The 19334-nt window shown below is 48.2% G+C and overlaps 2 protein-coding genes and 1 pseudogene across 5 annotated transcripts in view; all 3 read left to right on the top strand.

Annotated features, from left to right (window-relative positions):
- The window catches only part of Mocos (molybdenum cofactor sulfurase), a 48307-nt gene extending 37144 nt beyond the window's left edge, over positions 1-11163 (top strand). The window contains exons 12-15 of the mRNA XM_021150722.3: positions 284-389; positions 3868-4006; positions 8760-8864; positions 10974-11163. Of these exons, the coding sequence (XP_021006381.1) occupies positions 284-389; positions 3868-4006; positions 8760-8864; positions 10974-11084 (461 nt within the window). The 3' untranslated portion in view covers positions 11085-11163. The remainder of the gene's footprint in view (positions 1-283; positions 390-3867; positions 4007-8759; positions 8865-10973) is intronic.
- LOC110284812 (large ribosomal subunit protein uL6 pseudogene) lies at positions 9258-10768 on the top strand (annotated as a pseudogene).
- A 6221-nt stretch (positions 11164-17384) lies between the features above and the next one.
- Positions 17385-19334, top strand: part of Fhod3 (formin homology 2 domain containing 3) — a 423897-nt gene continuing 421947 nt past the window's right edge. The window contains exon 1 of one of the 4 annotated variants that reach the window (XM_021150413.2): positions 17385-17707. In XM_021150413.2, the coding sequence (XP_021006072.1) occupies positions 17543-17707 (165 nt within the window). In that variant the 5' untranslated portion in view covers positions 17385-17542. The remainder of the gene's footprint in view (positions 17708-19334) is intronic. The other 3 variants (XM_029472088.2, XM_021150415.2, XM_029472089.2) reach the window with 3 other exon arrangements.

The following is a 19334-nucleotide window of genomic DNA, read 5'->3' on the forward strand; positions in this document are numbered from 1 at the left end:
AGAGGCCAGCCTATGTAATAAGACCTTGCTACAGAAACAAAATTCATCAGAATAAATTCATACCAGTGTTTTATTTTCTTCTCTGGATTATTTGATGCAGGATATGCTAGGACCTTGTTTTTTCCTCTTCTTTCTGTTGTTGGAGAGATGTGAGCCATGCTTAGAACATTCTTGTACATTTTCCCCTTGTGGAAGGCATCTGCCTGTAGAAACCACAGGGCTTGAGGCTGAGCCTCACCAGCATTTCCTGGAAGCAACCCTTCTATCCTTGCTTCCTTTTCAGGTCAGCCTCCCGGTACTGCTGTTGCCCTGTCCTTGGTGAACGAGGCTCAGTATCTGCTGGTGAACACATCAAGTATTCTGGAGCTTCAGTGGCGGTTAAATGCCAGGTTAGACCCTTTCCCTGAGGTCAGGAGACAAGAATAACTATTTGCCCCTGGGGGACCTGGTACCCATCTAGGAAGAAAAGATCTGGAAGGTGGTGAGTCCAGACCCTGAAGTTGCAGTGAGAAATGAGGCCCAATGACGTCAGTGAACCCTTTGGGGCCAATTCTTGTTTGCCTGCCTGCCTTCCTTCCTTCCTTCCTTCCTTCCTTCCTTCCTTCCTTCCTTCCTTCCTTCCTTCCTTCCTTCCTTCCTTCCTTCATGTGCATGTGAGCGTGTCCATGTGCATGCATATTGATAAGGTATATACGTATACAAGTGGCTGTGGAGGCTACAGATCAGTCTTGGGCTTCTTTCTCAACCACTTTCTACCTTGTTTTGTGAGACAGGGTCTCTCACGGAACCTAGGGCTCACAGATCAGGCTAGACCTGCTGACTATCAAGCCCCAGGGATCTTCCTGACTCCACCTCTCTAGCACTAGGATGATCAGTGGGTGCCGCTGAGCAAGGGTTTGCATGTGAGTGCTGGGGACTGAACTGTTTCTCGCGTGTGCAGTATTTTACCGGGTGAGCCCCTCCCTCAGTTCCTGTCAATCATTCCCAGGACTCTCGTTTACTGCCTGAGTCAATCAGCCCACCGTTGCTGTAGCAAATGTTTTGGGCCATCAACCTGTAAAGCGAATGCACCGATTCTGAGACATCAGTCATGATTGGTGGCCCTGTTGCTTTGGGCCCATGTGGCACATCCCAGCAGGAGTACATGGTGAGATAATGAAAGAAGAGCTAGGGACACCACAGTTCTCTTTGAAGACATGTCTCCAGTGACTTACATACCTCTTGGTGGTGCCACCTCTTAAAGTTTTTTGCTTTGTTTTGTTTTGTTTTGTTTTCTGAGACAGGGTTTCTCTGTGTACCCCTGGCTGTCCTAGAACTCACTTTGTAGACCAGGCTGGCCTCGAACTCAGAAATCTGCCTGCCTCTGCCTCCCGAGTGCTGGAATTAAAGGTGTGCGCCATCACGCCCGGCTAAATTTTTTACCAATTCTATTGGTATAATGATGGGGATCCAGTCTCTACCATGGGCCTGTGAAGACATTTAAGGTCAAGACTTTATAATGTGCTCCATGGTCTTTCTTGATATTCTCATAAAATGCGGAGAACCCCTGGCTCTGGCTTTAATTATTCTATTTCTACTCCTTGTTTTAATTTGTCACCAGCTTGACCTAATTTCATTGCCCATCTTCCTACTGTCTCCTGCCTCTTAGGATTCCTGCCCTACTTCATACAAGGAGTGCTTATAAAACTGTTTGGAATGTGATTACAGGCAGGTTTTGTTTGTCAGTTACTTTCAGACACAGCCAGTGTCTCTGGGTGCTCCCTGCCCCCTACAGCTCTCCTGAGGGTACAGATGCAGTTAGGATACCAGCTCAACTCTAGGAAGTTCTGACCACACCAACTCCTCATTTTTCCTTAGAGGAAACTAAAATCCGGTAACCAGGGTATTAATTAGGGACAGTCATCCAGCTGTCCCATCAGGCCATGGTGGGCACAGGCTCCTCATTTCTCATTCTCAGGCCAGAAAGGTAGGTACACACTCTTGGGACCCTTTTTTTCCCGTGTGCCATGTAGACTTCTGCACACATGTTCACACCTTAAGCAGCAACACACAGCTGAAAGGAGGCCATGGGACACTCCTTGACTTTTACTCAAGATTGGCTGTTGGGGTTTCTAGTCTTCTGGGAGCACACACTCTGGGGTTCCCTGGCCATGGACCAGTTTATCTTCTTCAGGTGTGGAATTGTGACACAGCTTTGAGGTTTCTGTTGTTCTGAATTTCTCAGCATCAAGGGACATTCTCTCCAACATGCAGAACGAGGGATAATGAATCTGACATTTTCTGGGTCTGTAATGTGAAGGTTAGAGAAGACAGGCTTGCTGTAACCTTGGTTCCTACCAGCAGGGAATATGTTTCCCACCTGCTGGTTTAGAGCAAGGCTGAGCAGCCCCAGTGATGTCATAGGCAAGAGACTCTGAGCAGGGCTTGGCGGTTTTTTCTTAGTGTTCTAGATGCAGATTGATGGGCTCCCCCATTCACATGGTAACACAATAGTCTTCAGACAAGAAGCCTTCCTTTTTACAAAACACAAAGGAGCTTATAACAGCTTTGAGAGTAAATCCAGAATCAAAGGTTTCAAAACTGCAGTCCCTCAGGTTGCCAGAGGAGCAGTGAAGCTAGACTTGGATCTCCCAGTCCCTGGCTCTAGGTGACCACTTCCATTTAGAAGGGATTCACAACCCTTAATCCCTCTACACCAACCCACAGAATTCCAGCTCTATCCCCAGAACATATTCTATCATGGTTAGTGAACATCTCCTGCCCCTTCCCAGCATATACCAACTTAGAATTTCTAGAATTTGTTCAAACTATGCAAAGTGCAAAAAGTCCTAAGCCTAACAGTGAAGTTTTACGGGTTTGTGCATCCAAGTAACCCCAGATCAAGTAGGGATCGCACCCCACTCATACCTCATCCGAGCCAGCCCAACTGAAGTCACCCTTATTTCGATTTCTTTCCCTGTAAATAGTTTCACGCACGCTTTGATGGAATAGAGTGTGCGCTCCTGGGTTGGGGGAAGTTTTTAGAGCTGTTTGAGTGTATTCCTCTGAACGGACTGGGGTGTATGGAAACACAGAAAGTCATTTTGTATGAGTAAACAAAACTTTCAAACAGGAATTATACAAGCTGGGCCTGGTGATGCATGGCTATAATCATAGCACTTGGGGTGCTGAGGCAGGAGGATTGTGTATAGGGAGATCCTGTCTCATCAAATAACCAAAGAATCTTATCCTCTATGGTTTTTTTTTTTTTTTTTTTTTTTTTTTTTTTTTTTTTTAAATTTCGAGTCAGAGTTTCTCTGTGTAGCCCTGGCTATCCTGGAACTCACTTTGTAGACCAGGCTGAACTCAGAAATCCGCCTGCCTCTGCCTCCAGAGTGCTGGGATTAAAGGTGTGCGCCACCACGCCCGGCTTTATGGTTTTTATTTTATTTATTTTATTTATATTTTATGTTGTGGCCTGCATGAGAGAGTGCAGTCTCTGTGCAAAGCAGGTCTTTTTAGTTCAGCCTGCTGACAGCTCTTGTCCTGTTCATGCCCTGTCCCATGCTCCAGAACTGGTATTCTCTGTATCCTTGTCCTCTTTACTCTGTTCATCCGGCTTCTTCATCTAAGACTTGTCCATCCTTTGCCTCCTGTATGCTTCTCCTTGGAGATGAGACCATATCCTCGGGAGGGGCATGGCTATATCTAACAGGTGGGTGTGTCTTGCTGTTACACTCATGAGAGAAGCTTGTTCTGAGCATCTAGGTCTCAGGCCAGAGGAGAATTGGTATAGTCAGGCATGGAGTGCCAAGTGCACTCCATGGTTGCATCCGTGTGGGCATGTGCCTCCTCTCTCCACTCACCCTTCTTGGTCTGTCTGAACAGTGATGAACATGGAAAGGAGGAGTCATTCTCCATGAAAGATCTCATCTCCCGCTTCCGTGCCAATATCATTACCAAGGGAGCCAGGGCTTTTGAAGAAGAGAAGTGGGATGAGATTTCAATTGGCTCCTTGCATTTCCAGGTAAGTTTTAGGTGGTGGTTAGCTTTCCTCAAAGGCTGCTAGTGACTGTTGTTCTCACTCCAGAACTAGATGGTGGCAGGCGCCCCTCTCTTTACTTACCATCTTCTATGGGTCATATTTGGGCTTAAGTCTTTTTCTGTGAATGCTTGTGTGTATGGGAGCATATCCTCCTTATTGAGACTGGAGCTTCCAGTGCTATAGAGCTGGTAGGGGGAGACTCAGGAGCCTAGTGACCACCCAAGACCTATGAGCATTGCTACTGCCACCCCTCCCTCTTTTCATCTTCTTTCTCCTAGTATCATCTTTCTTCTCCCCCCTCTCTTCATCTTTCTCCTCTCCTTCCTTCTCCTCCTTCCTCCTGTCTTCTCTCTCATCTCCCTTTCTCTGTTCCCTCCTCCACTCTCTCTTCTCCCTCCCCTTCCTCCTCTCTTTCTGGCTTCTGACCTTAATGGTATCTATGGGAGATTATAGTTAGAGGCAGGTCCATTGTCATCCATTCACAGTCCCCAAGCCTTAGTCGTAAATATTCAAGAAGAGGAGAAGCTCCAATCTAAATCTCTATTCCTTACATGCCTGACAAACTCATGAGGTCTGCTCTTGAGTTTGATGGTCTCTCTGCTCTAACTCTGGCCTTCCTTCATCCAGGGACAAGCCAGTCTCCTGCCTCAGGCCTTTACCCTGTTGTCTCTTCTACTTACCATGTTGCTCAGAGATCACTTTCTTAGCCCAGTAATACAATTCTACTTAGCATGCTGACTGCATTATCCCCCTAGACCCCACAGAGCATGGTCCATGTCTCCTTTTTTCCTAGCATGCCTTTGAGACCTAGAGCATCTTGGCTGAGTCAGTGCCCAGTAAGTAATTGTTGGAGGGGTAGACAGGAAAGATAAGGACAAGCTGGAGGCTTAGGGATGGTTCACTGCTGGTCAATGTCAGCTCCTTAGTGGGTATAAACCAATCCTGGCAATTGCAGGGGTGTAAGCTGGCTGTCTCATGACTACCTTGTGTCCCGGCTCTTAAATGGAACACCAGTCTAGCATCCAGAAAAGCAGTAACAATTATCTAAATTGCTATCAGTGGGTCTCAGATCTGGGGTGGGGTACCACAAAGGGCCTGATGATCTTTCCTTGAACTCTATCAGATCTCATTGGGGGCAGCTATTGTCTTGAAAATCACTTTCTTTTCTCTCCTGTAAGCCTGCTTCTGGCAGCATCTCTCTTGTCATTTTCCTGTAAGCTGACCTCCTCTTCCATTCTTATTCTCCATCACTGAATCTCTACTGTTTTAAAAGCATCTGTTCTAACATAACCTGCAGGACACCAAGGTAGGCACTAAATCTACCTTGTGAAATATTTGAAGAGATAGAGGGAAGACCTGAGGGAGGAGGAGGAAAGAGGAAAGAGGGAGGACCAAAGGGAGGAGGGATGCAAGAGAGAGAGAAAACTAAACTATGCCAGGAGCACTGTTAGAAACCCATCTGACAGCAGCAACCAAGGACCTTCCTGTGAGACATCTCAGAATACTTTGTTTTCTTTGGGCAACATTCCTAACCTGTGGAAACAAATTAAAGTTAAGCTATTAATGCTCTTTGGGCCAATAACACTCCATCATGTCAAGGAAGACTGGACAGGAGGAGTGAGGCAGCTAGTCTACAGCTAGGCAGAGGCAGAGGCAGGAGGCAGGAGGCAGGAGGCAGGAGGCAGGAGGCAGGAGGCAGGAGGCAGGAGGCAGGAGGCAGGAGGCAGGAGGCAGGAGGCAGGAGGCAGGAGGCAGGAGGCAGGAGGCAGGAGGCAGGAGGCAGGAGGCAGGAGGCAGAGGCAGGAGGCAGGAGGCTGGAGGCAGGAGGCAGGAGGCAGAGAGAGAGAGGCAGAGCGAGAGAGGCAGAGCGAGAGAGGCAGAGCGAGAGAGGCAGAGCGAGAGAGGCAGAGAGAGAGAGAGAGAGAGAGAGAAAGAGAGAGAGAGAGTCAGAGCGAGAGAGAGAGTCAGAGAGAGAGAGTCAGAGAGAGAGTCAGAGAGAGAGAGAGAGAGGCGGAGGCACGAGGCAGGAGACAGGAGGCACGAGGCAGGAGAGCGAGAGAGGCAGAGTGAGAGAGGCAGAGCAAGAGAGAGAGAGCGAGAGAGAGAGAGAGAGAGAGAGAGAGAGAGAGAGAGAGAGAGAGTCAGAGAGAGAGAGAGGCAGAGAGAGAGAGGCAGAGAGAGAGAGGCAGAGAGAGAGAGGCAGAGAGAGAGGCAAAGAGAGAGAGAGAGGCAGAGAGAGAGAGGCAGGAGGCAGGAGGCAGGAGGCAGGAGGCAGGAGGCAGGAGGCAGGAGGCAGGAGGCAGGAGGCAGGAGGCAGGAGGCAGGAGGCAGGAAGCAGGAGGTAGGAGGCAGAGGCAGAGGCAGAGGCGAGGCAGGCAGATTTCTGCGAGTTCAAGGCCAGTCTTGTCTACTTATTGAGTTTCAGGACTACATAGAGAAATCCTGTTCCCTACCCCCCCATCCACCCACAAAAAACCCAAAAACAAAAGGAGAGATTTTTTTTTTTCTGGGCAGTGTTGGAGCACGCCTTTAATACCAGCACTTAGGAGGCAAAGACAGGCAGATCTCTGAGTTTGAGTTCAACTTGGTCTACAGAGTGAGTTCCAGGACACCCAGAGCTATACAGAGAAACTCTGTCTCAGAAAAAAAAAAGGAAGGGGGGGGGGCTTAAAACACACACATACATACACACACACACACACATGTGTATATATATGTATGTATATATATACACACGTGTGTGTCTGTGTATAAAAGAATATCTGGAAAATGTCCCCCTGCCATCTGAGGAACTGTTTTCTGAGGACCTTTTCAACAAAATAACCAGATTTTGGCCCAAAGTGTTTGTGAAGAGAAGCTGTCCAGGGCTTGGATCTGGAGGCTGCCACATCCCTCTGTTCCCTAAGGAACATTTTTCTAGGAGAAGCTAAGAGGCTTCTGCACTCTGGCTCTTGGTCCCAGGATCTTCATCTCCAGAAGTGAGGGCTGGGTCTGGGCTTGGCATCCCTCAAATAGTGTGTGGACTCCTGGACAAACCCAGCTGAATAAGGAAGTTCATCTTAGCGGAGTGCTGCAGTGAGCACCTGCTGATCTTTCCACACTCTCTGCCACTCACGGGGCCTGGGACTCTCTGCCACTCACGGGGCCTGGGACTCTCTGTCACTCACGGGGCCTGGGACTCTCTGCCACTCACGGGGCCTGGGACTCTCTGCCACTCACGGGGCCTGGAAATCTCTGCCACTCACGGGGCCTGGGACTCTCTGCCACTCACGGGGCCTGGGACTCTCTGCCACTCACGGGGCCTGGGACTCTCTGCCACTCACGGGGCCTGGGACTCTCTGCCAAACTCACAGGGCCTGGGACTCTCTGCCACTCACGGGGCCTGGGACTCTCTGCCACTCACGGGGCCTGGGACTCTCTGCCACTCACAGGGCCTGGGACTCTCTGCCACTCACAGGGCCTGGGACTCTCTGCCACTCACGGGGCCTGGGACTCTCTGCCACTCACGGGGCCTGGGACTCTCTGCCACTCACGGGGCCTGGGAATCTGGAGCTCAGAACCACATAGACATTATTTCCTACTAGATGAATGCCCATCAGCTAGAGTGCCCACTATAGCACAAGCCAAGGCTCAGCTACATTAGTGAGTACTTGAAATTCCAGGGAAAATCTCCATAAATAAGAGGCACATGTGGCCCCAGGGAAACCTGGTAGCTGACCTGGTTGTCCCAGCTGCTCAGGAGGCTGAGGCAGGAGGATCACTTCAGTTTATACAGTCAAAACCAGCTGGGCAACACTTTTGCATCTTATGTGTGTAACAAAAGAGCCATCTTATTACTTCTGAGATATTGAATTTCTGTTACTATTTCTGTTTGTTTCTCTTGTTATACAAGCGATAAAGCCACATGAAGTTCTCTCATACCAAATGGCTATGCCAAGTAGCTGAATGTTGGTTTATGTATTGCTGTTTGGGGTATGCAGGTATATGTATCTGTAGACACATATAAAATACACATATCATTTGCTTTCTGCTTTAATTACAAAAGACAATTATTTCCCCACACTTTGCTTAAAGCATATTTTCTTATATTTTATTTAAAGGCCTTTATGACTTTTTTCTTAGAAACCCAGTCTTACATAGGTCAGGCCAGTCTCAGACTTGCCATGTAACTGAAGATGAACTTGAATTTCTGATCCTTCTGCCTCCACCTCCTGAGTGCTCATATTATAGGTGTGTATCACCATGTCTGTTTTATGTAGTGTTAGGGATGGAACTCAGGGCTTTATAAATTTCTGGTAAGCACTGAGCTCGCTGATCCACATCCCAAGCTTCTTGTAGGTTAATTTGAATCCTTGCCATGTAGATGTGTTACCTTCAATACCATGCAATCTCCAAGACACAAGGTTTCCATAGTCCCAGCTATATGCAGATAGATCCCTGCTCATGAATCTATGTTAATACTTCTAGTACCTTTTAGGTTTAATTTCTATGTGTATAGTTGGTTCTTAAAGCTCACAGTGCCCGTGCTGGCTCAGTGGTGGCTTCTGTTTGTCTTCCAAGTTCTGAGTGCTTTCCTTCCTCAGATTCCTCGTCTCCAGGAACCATTGAGATTGCCGTTCACACCCTTCTTTTTCTCCACAGCCCTCATGCAACCCCACTTCTGTGCTTAGGGGCTGGCCACTTATCTATGATTCTCCCATGCTCATGATTCTCACATGTCCTCTCTCCCTGCCAGGTTCTAGGGCCTTGTCACAGGTGCCAGATGATTTGTATCGACCAGCAAACTGGGCAGCGGAACCAGGATGTCTTCCAGACGCTCTCTGAGAGTCGGGGGAGAAAGGTGGGTATGTGTAGGTATGTGTGCCCAACATGGCACCTCATTTTCATCTTTGCATGCTGTTGGCACATGACCATACCGTTATGAGTGTTGGGTAGTTTTCAGCGGTGGAGTGTTGTTACCCTTCCCAAAGCCAATGCTCTCGCCGAGGTCCTGAGCTTGCCTGTGCTTTCCTATTATTTTTCTTGCCATCTGAGGTTTTGTCCAGTGTGCATTGTTGTTTATTATAAGCATTTTAATGTTCTCTCATCTTGCTGAAGATAGAAGGAATATGAAAATAACAGGCCTGGGGATGTGGCTCGGGAGTAGAGTGCTTTACTCACCTAGCATGTACAGAGGTCTGGTTTCCATCCCCTACCATCTCAAGAAAAAAAAAATTAATTCAACTAGCTTGATCTGATTTCTTCACCACAGAGATCTTATAACATAGTAAGTTAGCTCCGTGTAGATAGAAGATCTGCTGAGAGGGCTCAGTAAAGCTCATGATACTGCTCTTTGCCCCATCTACTTCGAGGATGAAGACCATTCTCAGCAATCAGACTGTGGACATTCCAGAGAATGTTGAAATCACTCTGAAGGGGCACACAATCATTGTGAAGGGCCCCAGGGGGACCCTGCAGAGGGACTTCAATCACATCAACATGGAGCTGAGTCTTCTTGGGAAGAAAAAGAGAAGGCTCCGGGTTGACAAATGGTGGGGTAACAGAAAGGAACTGGCCACCGTCAGGACCATCTGCAGTCATGTTCAGAACATGATCAAGGGTGTCACACTGGGCTTCCGATACAAGATGCGGTCTGTGTACGCTCACTTCCCCATTAATGTCAGTATCCAGGAGAATGGCTCTTTGGTTGAAATCTGAAATTTCTTGGGTGAAAAATACATCCGCAGGGTTCAGATGAGGACAGGTGTTGCTTGTTCTGTCTCTCAAGCCCAGAAGGATGAGTTAATTCTTGAAGGAAATGACATTGAACTTGTTTCAAATTCAGCTGCCCTGATTCAGCAAGCCACAACAGTTAAGAACAAGGATATCCAGAAGTTTTTGGATGGCATCTATGTGTCTGAGAAGGGAACTGTGCAGCAGGCTGACGAGTGAGGAGGCCTCAGTTCCTGGCTCCAGAAATGAGATCCTGATCACAAGGACAATTTGGGCTCTTTTGGGAGAATAAAAGACTTATATATTGGGGGGAAAAAAAAAAAGCTCATGATACTAACCCCAGTGGTGCATCTCCATAGGGGTTAAAATGACTCTGTCACTGTTGTAGATTCTCGATTATAAAAGCGGAGCATTTACTATGTATTCATTATACATTACACATCAATGATTCATTAGAAGTATTTATTTTTAGTTCTGCATTTTCTGTTAGGACTTTGTGAAGAATTCCAGTCAGGCTGCATTGATGTATTCTTGAAGCAGGGTATGATGGTAAAACCTACATCCTCTAAAGAGCTCTATGTATCTATGGTTACATAGAGAATTTGAGGTCACCCTGGATTACAATGAAGTCCTGTCTCAAATAAATAATAAATAAGCAGGCTGGGGAGATGACAGTCTGCAAAGTGCATGCCTTATAAGCACACACACACACACACACACACACACACACACACACACACACACACAGAGCTGGATACTGTGACACATGCTTGTAATCTCAAAGCTGGGAAGGCAGAGAAGGGCAGATCCCTGGAGCTCTCCAGCCCACCCGCCCTACCTGGTGAACAGCAGACCATGAGAGACCCTCTCTCAATAAACGAGGTGGGCAGCATCTGAGGAACTGCAGCCAGGGTCTCCTCTGTCTTCTATCTGCATGTATGTGTGTGCCCTTGTACACGCACAAACACATGCCTCTGCCTTCTGAATGCTGGGATCAAAGGCATGTTACAAATGTTTTTTTTTTTTTTTTTTTTTTTTTGAGACAGGGTTTCTCTGTGTAGCCCTGGCTGTCCTGGAACTCACTTTGTAGACCAGGCTAGCCTCAAACTCAGAAATCTGCCTGCTTCTGCCTCCCGAGTGCTGGCTTTAAAGGTGTGTGCCACCACGCCCGGCGTTACAAATGGTTTTAGCTTTTAAAATAACGTGCCTTGTCTTCCGACTGTTGCCTCCATCACAGGTGAACTTTGGTGTGTACCTGATGCATTCGTCCTTGGATTTATCATCTCCACATTTCCTGTCAGTGGGATCGGAGGTGCTCCCCGTGTTGAAAGACTGTGGAGTGTCCTGATTCACCCTCTTCCCAGAAACACCCAAGTGTTATCTCCTAACATTTCTTCTCCCAAGAGCATTAAAGTTTCTCTTTACAACACTGCCTACCATTATTGAGACCTGCAACTTGATTCAGTAGAACTTTGTCTTACAATGAATGCTGTGCTTTGCGGTTGGAGTCCAGCCCACTCTTACCATGTGGCCTCTGACCTCTCTGCTCACTTGCACTGACACAGCTCAGCAGAGTGCTGCCATGCCTGCACCAAGAAAGGCTCCCTCCTAACACATCCAAAGAATGGTCACTTGTGGTCATATTAAATATTTCATGCGACTCCGAAGATTAATTTTTTTGTTTTTAGTTTATTGAGTACATTGCAATATTGCAAAAGATCAGCTGTCTGGCAGGAACTAGAACACACTAGTTTTCAATCTATATCTTTTTAGTGGCATCGGTTGAGGTATGATCTCATGTAACACAGGCTGGCTTGATCTTCCTGCCTTCACCTGGTGCTGGAATGTGCCATCATATCCAGCTTGACTTATATATTTTGAAGGTGTGTGTGTGTGTGTATGTGTGTTCACATTTAAGATTTCTGTCTTAGTTTTTCAACTTTTGTTTTTAGACAGGGTTTCACTGTGTATCCCAGGCTGACCTAGAACTCACTATGTAGATCAGGCTAGTCTTGAACTCATGGAGGTCTGCCTGCTAGGATAATAGGTTACGCACCACACCTGGCTTCTATGTCTTTTTGATGGACTGGGTCTTTTTTTATCTATAGTATCTTTTTGTAACTAGTATTTTCCAGCTGTCGGGTATGTCATGTTGATGGAGCCACTTCTGAGAGTTATGAGCCTCCTCTCACAAATATAAATTCTGAAGTTCTTGAAAAAGTTTTAAATTTAATTTAGCAATTTCTAAAAAGATTATATGTGTTGGCTTTGCTGGCTTTATTTCAGGTGCACAGTGTCAGTTTACTTTTGTAAGATGAAGTGAGTTTGTACATTACACAGACCTGTCCAGCTGGAGAGGGTGCCTTTGCACTCCTGGGTGTGTGCTTTCTTCTCCACATTGTCACACTTGGCTAACATGAGCAAGCACTCTGCCACAGGCCTCACCCATCCAACTTTAATTCTCTCAGACCCCCTGTGGAGCAGGCATTGATAACCAGAGAGGTGAAATGACCCCATGAAGACAGAAGCAGTGCCTGGCAGAGCTTAGCCTATAGCCCAGTCTGTCTGTCTGTCCTCTCTGTTGTAAACTGCTGAGTCGTGATTGTGGTGCTTTAAATTGTCAACTTAACTCGACCTGGGATCACCTTGGGGACAACTCCCGAGCAGACCTGGGAGGGAGCTTCTTAACTAGGCTGCGGGGAGAGCATCTGCCCCAAACGTGGGCAAAACCATCTCCTAGGCTGGTGGCCCGGACTGAGTGAAAAGGAGAAAGCAAACTGGGCACCAACATTCATCTCTCTGCTTGCTGCCCACACACTGTGTGACCAGCTTTCTGGTACCTGCCCGCTTGCAAGTGTGACCAGCTGCCTCCTGCCACAATTTTTTTTCCTGTGCCACAGTGAATTTTATGCCTGGAACTATAAACCCAGACAGATGCTCTTTCCCTTAAGTTGCTTCTGTCCTATATGTTGTCATAGCAACAAGACAAGTAGCAAATGCAGAAGTGATGTGTCACCAAGGAGAGAAAGGGCTTCTGGGATCTAGAGGGCCTAGGGAGCCACTGTTGGATCTTGGTTGGGACTTGAGGATCCTCAGGGACCCTGCAGCAGCCAAAACCTTCGTTGGTTCATATTGTTTCATGTTGGATCTCTGAGAGCTTGGCCTCTCTCAGGCCAGTTCAGGGAGCCCTAGGAAACAAGGGAAGCCAGGCTCCATCCGGCAGTCTCTTTCTAACTCCCACTTCTGTGCTAGCAGAATTAACTTCTACACATTCATTCACCTTACAAATCCCCCAATTAAAATTGTTGTAGAAATTATTTAATCCTGAGCCTGTGCTTCTAAGCTGCCTTTGACCATTAAGTTCCCAGATAAAAGACACACATGACCTTTGTATTTACAATAAGCCCTAAACAGCACAAGAACTGGACACATACCTACACTCTATGCTGTTAGAATTTACCTTTCTACCCATAACTCCAAGTTATTACTTACTATGTTTCATCTGGGCTGCTCGTAACTTCAGCTGGGCAGTGCCCAGGGCCACATCTTACTCAGGGCAGCTTCTCCTTCCTCCTCCTGCACCTTCTTCTTCTCCTTGTGATTCTCCTCCGACCCGAAGCCCAGGAAACCTCAACCCCACCTATGTCTCTTCTGCAGACCTGCTGGCTGTTGGCATCTTTATTTACAAATCAGAAAATAATCAGGGGGCAGGGTTGCAGGTCTGCATGCAGACTCCAGGTCTTGGAGGACTGCACTTAGCAGTATAATGGACAGCAAGAACAAACCTCAGCAACAATCTTGTCAAATCATACTCTCTCCATGAATAAGTGACAGGACACCTTTAAGTCTCACCTGAAAAGTGGTGAGAACCACAGTTCTTATTAAAGTTAATGGTGACATCACTGTGTGTGGCACAGGACCTTACAATGCCTGAGAAAGTCAAGCCGTGTCTACCACCTGGTGGCAGCATTAGGTAAGCTCAGAGGTGTTTCCTTACTGGATTCTGAGAACTAGTTCAAACTGGGTCAGCAAGTCTCAGCAGCTGAGTGATGGTGCAGGGCTTTTGGACTCTGAAGAAAATTGCATTACTGGTGATGGAGTCTTTCAAAAGTTACTGCCTGAGTCATTTCCCCAGCACGTTATCTTTGAATCTACTTAGCACAACTATTCCTTTGGGGTCTGCTTTTCTTAGGTCTCTGCTTTTGTTGTTGTTCTTTTCTCCAAGGACATAGCTTTGAATTGACTGTTTGGTCCAGTCTGACCTTATCTATCCTTTTCTGTGAATAAGTGTGACTGCATCCATGTGCTCAAATGTATGTCTATGTAGAGGTGTATGCCTATTAAAATCTCAGTGGATTGTCTGTGAATTTTACTAAGATTTATTTTATGTGTCAAACCCAGCTCTCCTGCAAGAGCAATAAGTGCTTTAAACTGTTGAGTCCTCTCTCCATCTCTCAACAACCACATTTTAAAATATATTTTACTAAGTTCATTTCTTAAGCTCAAAGACTTAGGGGATTGGATGCCCTCTCTGGCCTCCACAGGCATTGCACACACATGTTGTACAGACATACAGACATGCAAAATTATACATACTAAATATATAAAATTATACATACATACTGTATACATACTAAATTAAAAAAATTTATTTAAAAAGGTTCTTTTCTGCTGTCTGAAGATAATGGGGATGAGAAATTGCTTTTTTTATAATCCTAAATTTAGAGAGTCCATATTTCTTCTCTTCTTGCAAATAAAATTGATTATTATATGTAGCTGGAAGCACCCAACGGGTACTTTGAACGGTTTTAGTGTTCTCCTTAGACAACTCCTTAGCTTCAACCCATATAATTTATCCCTTTCCAATGACTGCAGGGATCAGTTTGCCAATTGTTTCATTGTCCTATAGCACAGAACCCATTTTTTCTCATCCTCAGGAGCCCACAAACGCATTTCTCCCAGATTAGACCTGGTTTCCTGGTACGAGGTCTCAGGCCAGAGCTCTCTCAGGGCAAGAGGAGGTGAAGTGGGGTCTCTTCAGGTCTGTTCTGAGAAGCCACATACTGTCACTTCTACACACTCTGCTTGTAAGAGCAAGTACCAAAGCTACCTCTATTCAAAGAATGGGGAGCTGGTACAGTGGGGTGAGCCATTGATTCCAGCATGCTGTAGGCAGAGCACTGTGTTCAGGTGGAGCACTATGGGTTCCAGGCCAGCTGGGGCTGCATAGGAAGATTCTGTCTCCCTAAATCAACCCAATCCAATCCATTCCAATCGACCAACCAATCAGACCAGTCAGTCAGTCAGTCAGTCAGTCAGTCAGTCAGTCAGTCAGTGGGTCAGTCAGTCAAGGGATAGAGAAATAGGGTTTATCTTTTAATAGAAGTGGCCAAATTATGAAACCCTAAAGGGAGAGATAGAAATGAAGGGAATTTGAGGGATGTGGAGGAAACAGAGGAAATGTGAGTGAAATGGAGGGATATGAGGCATGTGAGGAAAATCAGGTGAATATGAGGGGTGGGGGGAATAGGGAAATATGGGCAATGTGGAACAAATGAGGGGAATATGAGGGTTTTGGTGGAATGAGGGGGGGGAAATGAATGGTGTAGAGGAAATGGGAGGCAAGAGAAAACTTTCACCATTGCTATCTTTGCACAACCCCCACACCACATTAACTGCAAAGACTTTGAAGAAAGATACTCAGATTCATAAACTTTCTCAGAAACCCATTCTAGGGAGGGGTCATATTTATACCACCCACAAAAGGAAAAAAAAAACAAACAAGAAAAAGGTGTTAGTTCCTTGTTGCTTAGATAAAACATCTGGCGGAGCAAATAAAGGGAAAGGTTTCTTTGGGCTATCATGGAGGATCTGGACTATCATGGCTGGGAAGCCATGCAGCTGGAGTGTGAGGTGGCAACATTGTATCCACAGTCAGAAACCGCAGAAATGGATGCTGCTGCTCGGTTTGCTCTCTCTCGGTGCTAGCCCAGGGGGAGAGTTTCATCTACGGTCCAGGGTCTGTCTTCTTTTCCTCCTTCAGACTTTTCTGCAAACATCATTCTATAATGTTGCAGAGGCACATTACCACAGTGATTCTAAACACAGTGAAGTTAACACTAAGTATTAACCATCACAAACCCAAAAAAGTATGATTCAAGTTCGGTGCATCACCTAGTTAGAGAGGCTGAGGCAGGAGGATCATGACTTTGAGGCCAGGAGGGGCTTCATCAAGGCCCTTGTTTTTGAGATGGGGGTCTCTTTATTATGTAGCCCTGGATGTCCTGGGACTCACTATATAGATCAGGCTGGCCTCAAACTCATAGAGAGTTGCCTTCCTCTGCCTCCTGAGCAGTAAAAGTATTAAAAGGTGTGTACCATGCCCAGCTAAAATTCTGTCTCAAAAACTAGTCTCCCTTCAAATCCAAACAGCCTAGGACAAGAGAGGAAGGAATCAGAGGCTGTGTGAAAGAGCCACAAAGGAGATCTTCAGGATAGGGCCCTATATTGAGACAGGAGGCCAAGTGCACACACATAGAAGGCTTGTGAAAGATGCGAGTGAGGCTGCTAAGTGAAGAGCAAGGGTTTCTTTTCTCTTGAAACCAGAGAAAAGGGGGAGGGACGCAATACGGAGCCATTTTGGGTGTGAAGAACGATTGGATATTGATTATTGATTAGGGTGACCAAGAGGGATTAGGTATCTTCAGTAATGTGGCCTGGGAATGGAAAAGGTGGTGAGTTCTCTTTGGAAACGTAAGGGGTCGCCCGTGAGCAGCAAGGAGAACCGGCATATGCTGCTTGGTATTGCCACTCCAGCCTGGAGGAAGAAGGCAGGCTGTCAAGCTACATGCCAAGTCCCTCTTGTGAGGGAGACCCCCAACCTCCACCTCGGTTCTTCTCAGCATCTTCACCATTCCGGGATCTGACCAGAAGCACCCTTCTTCCTCTGTCGCAGAAGGTCAAGTTAGAACTTCCGGAGACCTAGTACTGAGGAGAGGGCTGGTGATGATGGACAGGTTCAACTGTAACTCTCAGGCAGCTGTCCCGGTCCGGTCTTGGGGTCGTGGAGACTCTCCTTGCAGTCTACCAATTCTCAGTGCAGGAGCCCTTGGGCTCAAGAAATGCTGCTGGGATTCCTAGGCCCCCTATTCTCCTACTGAGCTTCTTTTCTCACCGGGGCAAACCTCCCTAGAGTCCTTGCCCGGGCTTCGGGTCGCTATCTCCCAGTCACAGGCCTGCAGACAGCTTTGCTCCCTGGTCTGGGTGCCCAGCCGCAGGGAGACCAGCTCTGTCGCTTTCATCTGGGAAGGGTTGTGCTGTTCCCTGTCCCAGGGGTAACGTTGTCAGAGGACTTCCTTGTCCCCAGTCTAGTGCCAGCGCTCCAAGGCTGGTGCATCTGGAACCTGGGCAGCAGGCACACGTGCAGGGAGCTCGGCGCAGGGGCGTTTCTGCGCGTTGATTGCTGCTAGGTTCAGGGCTACCGACGCTGCGCAAATGGCTCTCGCATTCCCTGTCCCTGCAGCGGTCGCGAAGGTCGGGGAAGCCCGGTCCGGTGCCCAGTAAACCGAGCAGGGGAGGAGCCCGGGCGGGAGCGGGAGGAGGAGGGGGGCGAGCCCCGCCCCCGCCCCGCCCCCCGTGGCCGGAGTCCGGGCTGCAGCCGGGCGCGCCGTTGCCTGCGAGCCCGCGAGCCTGCTAGCGGCAGCAGTGGCGGCAGTGGCGGCAGCTTCTCCTCCGCACAGACCCGGAGCCCCGGCCTGCGCGGCCCGCTGACCCTGGGGCCCGCGCCCCACGGGGCAGGGATGCATCATGGCCACGCTGGCTTGTCGCGTGCAGTTCTTGGACGACACCGATCCTTTCAACAGCACCAACTTCCCAGAGCCAAGCCGGCCACCGCTGTTCACATTCCGCGAGGACCTGGCTCTGGGCACCCAGTTGGCCGGGGTCCATCGGCTGCTGCGGGCGCCGCACAAGGTAAGAGCCGGCGGGATAGGTAGGGGGCTGGAGACGCACCCCCTGCAGCTGTGCCTGTCGGGGTGGGGGCGCTGCAGACGGGCTGAACTGGCTGAGGCCCGGGGGACACGCGCCCAAGGGCAGATGCCACTGAGGCTTAGGCAGAGGGGCCCGGAGCACCCAGAAGCAGGCGCACGACTCTCTTTGGCTGGCGGGAAGGACAGCTCTATGCCCTAGTGCAGATCTTTGGGCGAGCGGGGCCCAGCAGGTGCCATGCCGTCCGGAGGCGGGTTGCGTTAGGATCTCCGTGGTCTCTCCGTTAGCTCGGCCTGGTGGGCGGGGTGCAGCTCGGACGCCCGGGCGATCGGTCTGGGTACCCCGACTGGCCGGGAACCGGGAGCGGAAAGAGCCCTGGGGACTGCGGGACCCGGTTTTCTTGAAGAGAGCCCTTAAAGATGCCGGGGTCAGAAGCTCTGTTGGGCCTCCCTGGCACTGTGGGCGGCTGGGCGACCCTCGCGACAAAGCACGCTTTCCGGGAACACCTCCCCCTCCTCCCTCTGGGAAGGGGCGCGCACTGCGATAGCGTTCACACTATCCCGTTTTTTTTTTTTTTTTTTTTTTTTTTTTTGCTTCTGAGGAGCAGGTGGCCTCAGGAACCTTGGAGAAGCAGCCCCTGTGGGAGGAAGGGCGGGGGCGCGGGCAAGGGGCGCACAAAGCCTCTCGGCCCAGGAGCCCCAAGAGAGTGTCCCCTGGGAAGAATGGCGTCTCAGTCCACCCGTTAGAGTTTTCTTTTCATGTCTTTTCTTTCTTTTTTAACCCTTTGAAGGAGGCCAGGCGTCTTGCAAAGTGATTGTAAGGAGCCAGGCATTGGAAGCTAATCATTTAGTTCTCTGGGAAAGCCCTTCCCGCTTACACAGGCTCACTACACCTTGAAGGGTTTCCCTGCTTAATGTATTTTCTGCTTAGGTCCACATCAACGTTTAGAGTCAAATAATTCCTTGAGAATCAACATGAACAAACATTTGGGAGAGAGAACTCTTAATTCCAAGAGCAAAAGTGAATTTTGAAAAACCCTTCGGCTTTCTCTTAAGATGTCCACTTGCTTTGAAAGTAAAGGAGGAGGCTGTGTAAAGGTTTGGCAGCGATGCCCTCTTGCTGAGTTCATCCCACCGAACGAGTAACCCGTTTTGTTTTGAATGAGGACTGGGGCAGATCCCTCTCATTCCTCCTTACTGGGGCAGAGCGCGTATCCTCACAGTTCTCAGATTCTTTCTGATCATAGAGCACCATACCCAGAGAGACAGAGGCTTAAGGATCGCTTTAGTAAGTTCTTGCCCCATCTCTGGCAGTGGATTCAGTTAAAAGTTTTTACAGTGTCTTCCACTTCTTGGTTATTCCATTCATCATGGTCTCAGATTACAGTGATCGTTTGTTGAAACCACAGAAGCCTCTAATTGTGGCCCTGTGACCTTGAAGTGGTCTCCTTGGATCGCAAACCTTATATACATGGGCTGACCTTTCAGGCTCCGAACTCAAGTATGTTTTTATGTTTCCATAGTCTTCATCTAGTGTTCCTGGTGGGGCAGGAAATCTTGATGCTCCTCCAGAAGCCGTTTCTACAGCAGCTTCTAAGGTACCCTTTTGTGAA

Source organism: Mus caroli, unplaced genomic scaffold (assembly GCF_978045245.1).
Source record: "Mus caroli unplaced genomic scaffold, Mus_caroli_1 scaffold_19, whole genome shotgun sequence".
Lineage (NCBI taxonomy): Eukaryota > Metazoa > Chordata > Mammalia > Rodentia > Muridae > Mus > Mus caroli.